The following is a 9,817-nucleotide window of genomic DNA, read 5'->3' on the forward strand; positions in this document are numbered from 1 at the left end:
ACACTCTGACCTCACAAATACCGCATTTCCCCCGAGGGACATAATCTGAAGCAAGGGAACAAGCCGTGGTCCTCCTCCCAGAGAACTTCCTAGTATTGTTGTTACATCCATCTCTTAAAAATCTCAGAGCATGGAGTGGGCATGCTTTGGTATGAACACAGTCTTGTTTATGATGTGTAAAAATCGTCAAGGCTTAGGGGGTAAAAAAAAAAAAAAAGGCCAGGAAACTGATTCTTCTTGAAGTCAAAACAGTAATATTGTAGCTCAGTCCTCAGCTACATTACAGTTTGAGAGATGTTTTCTGATGTACATGACACTGTTATCTAATTTTCACCTGTACAGACATCAACCTTTTCGTGGGATTTTTGTCTGCTTGCAGGTTGGAGTCTGAGATTGSTKCWCTTGAGAGTGAAGAGTCTCAAATTTCTGCCAAAGAGCAAGTTCTTCGCGAGCGTCTGAAAGAGACGGAGCGCTCCATAGAAGACCTGCAAAAGGTAAAAAATAAAATAATAATAAATCYGTAAAGCCTTAATAATGTAGTAGCTTGTGACATTTAATTGAAWGGTCTGAAAACACGGAAATGATCTGACTAGTGCTGTACTCTGGCATTAAAATAAATGTCAGCTGCCCACAAATTATAGTTTTTGGTTTATTTTCAATCAGTTTTTTTTCTGTTTTTTTGCTGACAATGTGATTTCTCGGACAAAGGATTCAACCTAAGCGCTTCTCTTTTTTTATATTTAATCTGTTGTGCTCCGTTGGCTAATTTAAAATACTAATGCTCATCAAAACAATGAAGCAACCTCATTAACCTGAGAGCACAAAGAATATGAATAGCACTAAGACAGCAGTCATATTAATAAACTGCTGGAGATCAATTAGACTAGATTCATATTTTGTTGGCCTGCTCTGCTGCAATAGCTTGAATAGATTTTGTCTCGTCTCTTTGCAGAGTCTGATGACCCAGGATAAAGGTAAGACAAATGAAAAATACACACAGAAAAATGCTCACATGATATGAGGCCAGKTCTCCTGTAATAGTCACATGATGCCTCTTTTGTTTTTACACTGAACTAAAATTGCATCCTGGCATTAAAAATAACCGTTGATGATCTTTACAAGTTGTTGGAGAGGTTTTCTGAGGCACAGTAAGGACTCAACCAGATCACCGGTACCTAAAAAAAAATAGATTTTCTTTTTTTTTTAGAAAATGTTTTATTTTATTTTATTGTTTTCTATAAGCACTCGCCAAGATAAATCCACGGTGCACTTCCCTGGTTTGAAATTTTAGCACAGGTCATCCCTCTTAGCAATCTGCAGCACTCTGGACAGGAAATCAAATAAACTGCAGCCTCCTATGCTGCTGGTTAAGCTGATGAAAATACTGATGGCGGTTCCGCCTTCACCTGTAGACTGAAACTGATGATGAAGGTGCAGAAACTCCCCAAGCTCCACGCCAGTGCCAATGTTATACTATAGATATCAGCATCATGTTAGGATGGCGCTGAAAGAGTCTAGTAGGGTCAAAATGGCCTTTGGAGATTTTCCAAATTTACCAYACTTTGGCAACTTTCTATCTGAAAGTTAGAAAGAGGCTCTGGAGAGTCAGTCCTAATCTGGGGTGAATTAATCCTCAGGATTGGATACACTGAGTAGCATCAGGCTGTTTTTTCATGGCAGTTTGTGAACTYTATTAATATCCTTGTTTAAATGTAAATGTTCCGTAAGATATTTTGCAAAGGCAAAACGAGGTAAAGACACTGTAGCCGAAGACAAGTGGGTTTCTTGGATGAGCTCATGATGATTAAACCAGCTGCAGCATTTTTTTTTATCATCTACTTTTGCTGACTTTGGTGGTTTATTATAAAGGCCTTGTTTGCTCGTGTATTTTGGACATTGTACTGCATTAATGAAACTGCACAATTTAAGGCTGCGGTAATGAGAAAACGGAACAAATTTACTCACACACACACMCCCCCACATGCACGCACGCATACAATGAAAGTGCAATAACTTGACCCTGAACCGTGTTTGTGTGTATCTGCGTGGTGGGTGGGTGAATAATAGTCTCRCTGAGGCAGGAGAGATGGAAGCCAGAGCTCGCTCCTGAATCCCCCAAACACACAGCCAGCCAGCCACACGTATCCACATAGACATAAATATATACATGCACCRAACCAAAACTAACTCACACACACACGCACACACACAATGAAGCTCAGCGAGACTATTGTAGCTCACACATACACATTAGGCCATGACTCTGCACCTTCTAGCCGCTGCCTTTATCTCCCCACTGTTCACCAACAAGCCTCGTAAGCCCCTGATGCATTGTTCCTGCAGACACACACGTATAGACACGCATGCGGACAGACAAATACACAATCATGGACTTGCACACACTTCTGCTGCATAAGCACTGTACCTCAGGGGTACCAGTGTTGGCACTAACACAGAAACCGAGAGGGAGAGTGGGACGGTGTTTATGTGGATGGGGTGGTCACGGTCGCGCAGGGGTGGGGTTAGTTTTCCTGTAGAGAGGCTGGGCTCTGTGCATGTGTGTATTATTTTCGCACGGGTGTGGCTTTACATCACTGAGGTGTGTGTGTGAGTGTCCCCAGCGTGCTCGTGTTTACGGATCTCTAAYAGCCCAGAGTTAGAGTCGAGTGTGATTCTCTCTCATCTCACTGACCATGTGCCATTTCTCCTCCTGCGCTCCCTCTCACTAGATGCTGCCGGCAGAATGTCCGCCCCCGTCTCGGACTACTCGGATCCCGATCCCAACCTCCTAGACCTGGCCGCTTATCTCCGGAGCGGCCGACCCGCCTCTGGAGAGCACACCACGTCAAGACCCGGTAAGAGCAAGAGAGGAGAAAAAGAGGGAGGGAGGGAGGGAAGAGAGGATAGAAAGGTTTTGGGTCTGAGCCAAGAGGGATTATGACCGGTATGACCTCACTAGAAGAACAGACGAGTTATATATATGCACATCTGAGCCAATTTTCAACTCTGAAGTTCTCAGAAAGTTACCCAGGATAACTTATTCCACTAAATATCCACATAAATGAAAGCTATTKAATATCAAAGATGGAAGATAATGCTTTCAGTTACTTTTTCATTAGCAAACCTGTGTATTTACTAGTATTATCACCGGAAAAAGCAGATCTGAACTACTTTTAGTATGGAAATGCATACTGCACCCGAGAAATAATGWCACAGTTCATGAAAGTATGGGTTCTTTATCTTGCATGCTCAATTCATTACATACTATAAAGGGCTGCTGACTGTGCAGTGAGCCCTGAAAAACAAAAGCTYAACTTTAGCAGCAGTGCAGTTGCGGCAGTCACAGTGGGAGCSGAGTTTGTACAGCGACCTTCATGCTTATTGGCACTTCTATAACAATCTGCAAAGTTATTGCAGCAGCATGAGCCCACACTAAAAAAATTACATTTATTCAATAGAGCATGAGATATTAGAGCARAACAATCGTTTTTTTGTTTTTTTTATAATGTYAGTGTCCTGCTATGTTTATACTTTTGTACAACCCTCTTTTTCCAATAAGTGGGACTCGTGATGGTGGGATAGAAAAAGTAATTTTATTTGCACCCCCCAAACAATCAGCCGTCACATACATGGCATCTTCTGGTTGGTATGAAGATTCCGGTGACCCCAAGATGCCGGTCTTTGACCCAATTCTCCATTACCGTYGTTTTATCCCCTTAAACTCTTGCTCTTTCTTGACTTGACAAAGTTTGGTCCAGTTGATTTTTTTTTTTCATCACTTCGCTTGAAAAGCCTGTTCTTTTGTCTTTCCAATTTTGAAGAGTGGCTTTAGAAGTGGGCCTCCGTGTCATACCATTAATACACTGAAAAARATAGAAAGTCAGAAGTCATTAATTAAAATTTTTAGGCACTGATTAATTTAAAAAGGAAAGTTGAATACAAAACTATAAGGGGTGACAAGTTTACCATTGTCTGTTTATCCTGACTTGGTWTCAACATGTTGACAGTAAAATATTTTAGTTTCCTATACTGATTAGATTCCCTAATATTCTGGATAAATTGATAATTTACTAACAGCTTAACAGATATGATTTTAATTATCATGTTTTTTTAAGAAACTGTTTGTGGATCCTCCCACTTCATCCCCTCACCTTTTTGTCCCCCCTCCYTCCCCCTTTTCACTAYCCTCAACCCACACCTTAACTCCTCCTWCAAACCCACTCTCCCCTCCCTCCTGCCCCACACTTCCTGTTCTAACAGCAATGTTCGCCATGGAGATCAACGTTCAGCACGACCCGAAGACCGGCGAGCAGCGCATCCTGTCGGCCAATCGYGTCAGCCCGTTGGAGGCGGCTTCGCGGGGGGTCAAGGTCTACGACGATGGCAGGAAAGTCGTCTACGAGGTCACTTCCTCTGGGGGCGTCTCCACCAGCACCGTGGAGAACGGCTGGAGCTCTGCACAGGTCGATGAGTTAGTGCAGCGAGCTGCCAGGCCTTCACATGCAGGAGGAGGAGGAGACAGCARGAGGGGTCAGGTGACGGTGACCCCGGTTCCGCGTCAAGCTTACGTTTCTCCTGCTGATGTTGACGATCTGTCACCTCCCTCCTGTGCCCCACCATCCATTCCTTCCAGTCCACCAGCCCAGGTCACCCTCCAAAGGGAAACCCGGCTGGGCATGATGCCCCCTTCCTCTGCTCCCATTACAACCCAACCAGGTTTATCAGCCAATCAGAGCAACGAGCTCAGCCCCATGCCCCAAGCCAGCACGGAGCACCCCGTCACCATGGTGTTCCTCGGCTACCAGGACGTTGAGGACACAAGTGAGAGCAGGAGGCTGCTCGGCTTTGACGGTGCGGTCAAGGCCGAGGTTGTGCTCATTGACGAAGACGACGAGAAATCCCTGAGGGAGAAGACGGTCACCGACATCTCCATCATCGACGGCACCGCCGCCGACCTGGTGTCGGGCCGGCCGGCCACGTCCGAGGCCATCAGCACGGAACTGTCGTCTGACGGGCGCGAACCGGACAGCGCGTCCTCACCCCCTGCAAACCCAGAAGCAAACATAGCCCTGCCGCCCGGCCTCACCCCCACCACAGGTACGGACAAGAGGAAACGGTGCCAGTGCTGCATCCTCATGTGACTGAGTCTTCTCCCTCTTCCAACCTTTTATTATCACCTTCCTCTGCGCTGTGTTTGGATGATTACTAACAGAAGCTCTGGCTTCCTCCTCTGGACTCTGAATGACTGGCCAACATGCACAAACACACTCCATTTCTTGTCTCACTTTTGACTTTCTACTCAGCCACCTGATCATTTTTTCTCTCTCATTACCACTGTAACACTTCCATCTGCTGTCTTATCCGACAATGCAGTAATTTGTGACTTCAGATCATCAAATAAGATGGAGAAAATAAGCTGTTCATAAGAATATTCATACCCCTTGAGCTGTTACGCATGTTGTATGTGATTTTATTGGGATTTTATTTGCTAGACCAACAGAAAGTGGCATATAATGGTKAAATAAAAGAAAAATAACCAACRGTTTTCAAAAATATTCATAAATAGAAAACGTCTCAAGTGAACGAAGACGAGATTAACCCAGCCTTTACGGAAAAGTGGCAGGAAGGAAAAATTTCTTTGAAAGAAAGTCGTTAATATTTGTTKAATGCTTCWTAGCATTCAACAAATATAGCATAGCAAACGTGTGGAAGAAGGAACTTTATTAGGATGAGAGCAAACRTGTGTGTAGCAGAGACCTGACACTGAACATGACGTAGAACACCATCTCCATCRTGAAATACACTGGTGGCAGTGTCATGACGTGGGGATGCTTTTCTCCAAGAGGGACGTGGAAGCTAGTCAAAGTCGATGTCAAGTTTGATTATGCTTAAGAAAGAGAAATCCCAGAAAGAAAACTTGCTAGGGGCAACAATAGACTTGGGTTCACCTTCCAAAATATATTAATGTTAGTATTATTCGTGCCTAGTCAAAGGTTAGASTTGTATCCAATTAAAAAACTGTGGCAAGTCTGAAAGTTCATGTTCAGAAAACTCTCCCTCCTGTCTAAACAGATTGGGCATTGATTTCAGTCTCTGGATGAATAGAGACTTGCTCATCAAAAGACTTGCGGCTATAATAACAGTGAGGGAAGGTAGACACATGCGCATGCCGCACATTTAAGATTTCTTTTTATTACAGAAGGTGACAACCATATCTCATTTGCCTTCCGCTCTACAATTATGYACCAATTTCTTTGGTCTATGAGGTAAAATCCCAATAAAATAGTGAAGTTTGTGATTTTGAGGTGACAAAAACTGGAATAGCTYAAGGGATGAGAATATCTGCCAAAGAAAACTATGATTACAGAAAAGTCAGTCCGGGCAAAGGTGAAGAAAAACAATAGGCTGCATCAGCTTTCTATAAACAGGGCTTTACAGACAATCAGTCGCACATCAACCAACCGAATCATCTCCCCTGGTGTTACAGCCTATTAAGCGTTCAAACAAAGCACCACTTGTTTCTCATTAACTCTTTTTGTTAGGCCACATCCTCCTCTGTTAACCCTCAGCCTCCTGTTCGACACACGCCAACAAAAACAATCACACAGAGAAATGTACGAACTGAACCAGCCCACACTTTTCCTTGTACAGAGTCTCTCTCCAGAGGCAGGAGAGGTGGGTATTTGTTGCCTTGGTTTCTTTACGTGCCTGTTCATWCTACCAACAAAGATAGTTCTAACAAAATAGAGAGATAAATAGATGTTTCTATTAGGCTTTTATTTCTTTGCTTCTCTTATGCAACCACACTTTGCTTTGTCTTGAAACTCAAAAATCCAACGATGCGCGTTTCCGCGAGAAACCTTTTGTTTTCTTTCTCTTCTCCCTCTGCTGCTTCCACCACTAACTCCATCAGCTCCACTGCTGAGGTCATTTCCTCTCATTCTTGTTCTTCCTAACTCACAAGCCAATAGGAAGGTCCGGATCACCATTTGGCAGCCAGTAAGATCAAAACAGCCAACTTTTCCAGTGTGTAAAACAATTTGCAACTACGGACACAGAAGTTACGTTGGTGTTACAGTTGTACCTGCGCTCTTATGAGCTTTTATTGGAGAGAAAAAAAAGTTACATGCTTTTAATGAGTATTTTTTTGTAGCATCACTTAACTGATGTGGAAAACTAAACAAATACTACACTTTTTACAAAAACAAAAAGACTAAAAGCACTGCCAGCTCTTTCTACAGTCAGCACAGCCTTTGGCTAGAAGGATGCTAAAAATTCTCAAGGATTTGTGAAGGAATTTGTAACTCCAGTTTGCCATAAAAAATAAAAAATCAGGAAACTCACCTAACTTGCTTAATGCATGTACTCTGATCTTGACATGATTCACTCACCAGTCGGGCGTGTTCCAGTTTTAAATCAGACGATTAGTGGTATTAGATTCATGTGCAGCTGACCACTGTCAAGAATAAGCAATGTGTTGAAACATCCATCTAAACTAGATGAGATGAAATAAAATAAAAAAAATAATTAAGTTCAGGACAGAGATGATTTCAGAAATATTTCAGATTTCAGAAATATTTTTTGGGAAAACAAAAACACAATATTTTGTGTGTTTTCACATATAAAATAATAATTTCAAAACCCAAAAGCAGTGTTTTTAAAAAAATCTTTAATAAGGTGTAAAGTAAATATCCAGATTTAATCTGTCTATATATTATATATATAAATATATTTAAAATAGTGCGAGAATTTCAAGACTTTACCAGATATATGCCTCTGCACTCTGATTTTTAAACACAACATTAATACTTCTCTACAGTCATTTATCGACTCGTTTACTGACCCTGATCTTCTACTAAAGAACCTAACTTCCCCACCTGCTCTGGCTGCTAACTCTGGTGGAAACAACAACAACTCCAGCCTTAAGTGGTCTCATGAATATGTTTTTTGTAGGTGATTCTGTCCACAAATCATACACTGAGCTCCCRCTATGGAATTGCATTTTACTCTTCAAAACGAAAAATATGCTTTAATGTGACCGGCTACAGCAAATGTCAGTAAATCCAGCAAGCTATTGKAWKAGGTACTGAGCAGGTATGCTAGAATCTGGCATCCTATGTTTAAAAAGAATGTAAATAYCCTCTATATTTTATTTACTGATGCATTTATTTACCACATGTTTGTAGGTACAGAGAATAGTTCAAATTATGGTATTAGAAATATTCTGCAATGCCTTTTTAGTCACTGAGCGCACAATTAAGATCTTTATATTTCCACTCAACCCACTGCTTTGCCGTGTGTGATCTCACCATTAACCACACATAACTCTTCCCCCGTTTGTTTGAAACTGTTGTTTCAAATCTCTTGCGATATGAGATATTTTATTTACACCAAGCAAACCGAATGGCTCTGAAGGCTGAGGACAATGAGAATAACAATCCTTCTTTGCTCACCTGGGTTGGATAAAACATGCCTCGTCCTGCTTTGGTTTTATCTCTGAGAAAAGTATCCAGAAGTGTGCATGCTGGAAAGAGTTTTTTWATTTTTTTTTTATTTTCTTGTTTTCTCAGTATTGAGCAAGGTAGTGGACAAAAAAAACCAACAAAAACCTTCATTAGAAAGCATTATTACAGTTTGGGAATGTAGGAAGACCAATGCAGCTTCCCCGATTGGGTTTCTGTTTGTTGGGATGTAAAGTGAGGACAAACACATTGGAAACTCAGTTTACCAGCCCCACTGCCAAGCCTGCAGTACTCCTGTGAATCTGTAGGAGTCTCCCTTTTCCCGTCTCTCTACCCTCACGGTTGTTTGGACTGTTGAAACAAAAATTAAGGAGCCATTTTCTATTGTTCACACCTCTCTCCGTACTTCCCTATCACTCTGTCACGTCCTCTATTCCACTCTCTCCCTCTCTGCTCTGACATCTGTAACCTCTCTCTCTATCTTCTGTCAATAAAGCTGAGTTTCTCCAGTGAACCCCCTGCTGTCTCCTGCTTGTTGTTCTTTCCATCTGTCTCTAACATTCACTTTTTTTCTTTGGCTGCTGACAAGMGATCACAAGCTGTCCTTACTSCACCCAGCTATCATAATATCCACTGCCACTAACAAAGCACGCATATTTTGTTAGGGTTCAGATTTTACATAACATAATTTTGTGGCATTATGCTCAGAACATTTGGGCAGCATGTTTTTTTTGTTTTTTTTGTCACATTGATAGAGGGAACAAAACATCTGAATTAATTACACAAAAACATTCAATCCTTTTGATATGATCTTGTTTTAAGTCTAACCCAAGTTCACTCACAGTCAAAATCAAACAGACAGGCATAAATATCTACCCCCACTTATATAGTATTTAGTAGAGGTGTGTGATATGTAAACAGGGCATATTTTGTTATTGATAAGATACCAGGTAAATACTGGGCCAGTATCACCAATAGTGATATGGACAATTTTTATCATTTAAGTTTGACATATAATCATTCTTTCCTTTTAATTATTTCTGTTAAAACCTAGAATAGRATTTGTGYRAAGTTGGTAAGTGCCTACCAAACMCAACAACRATGGACAGAAAGAAAATCGAAACAATATTCTTTTAGGTGAGGCTGAGAAACTGAAGTGCAAAAATAAAATACATTTCAAGAGGAAATATGAAACYAAAGTATAGTATCGATCCAGTGCTAATACCGAYTTGGTAACACTATTGGTGATATTTTTGGATCGATCCACCCACCTCTTAAAAGTTAAAAGTGCCAACTTTGCATGAATTTGTAAATTATGATAATTTAATGCAAAGTTGGCATTTTTAATGGGCTTT

At 41.4% G+C, this 9,817-nt stretch overlaps 1 protein-coding gene across 1 annotated transcript in view; it reads left to right on the forward strand.

Moving 5' to 3' along the window:
• The first annotated feature begins 335 nt into the window (after nucleotides 1-335).
• palm2akap2 (PALM2 and AKAP2 fusion) overlaps nucleotides 336-9,817 on the forward strand; it is a 40,340-nt gene continuing 30,858 nt past the window's right edge. Inside the window, exons 1-4 of the mRNA XM_008424547.2 lie at nucleotides 336-494; nucleotides 953-974; nucleotides 2,730-2,855; nucleotides 4,261-5,097. Of these exons, the coding sequence (XP_008422769.1) occupies nucleotides 959-974; nucleotides 2,730-2,855; nucleotides 4,261-5,097 (979 nt within the window). The 5' untranslated portion in view covers nucleotides 336-494; nucleotides 953-958. The remainder of the gene's footprint in view (nucleotides 495-952; nucleotides 975-2,729; nucleotides 2,856-4,260; nucleotides 5,098-9,817) is intronic.

This window comes from Poecilia reticulata, linkage group LG12, assembly GCF_000633615.1.
Source record: "Poecilia reticulata strain Guanapo linkage group LG12, Guppy_female_1.0+MT, whole genome shotgun sequence".
In the NCBI taxonomy this organism is placed as follows: Eukaryota; Metazoa; Chordata; class Actinopteri; order Cyprinodontiformes; family Poeciliidae; genus Poecilia; species Poecilia reticulata.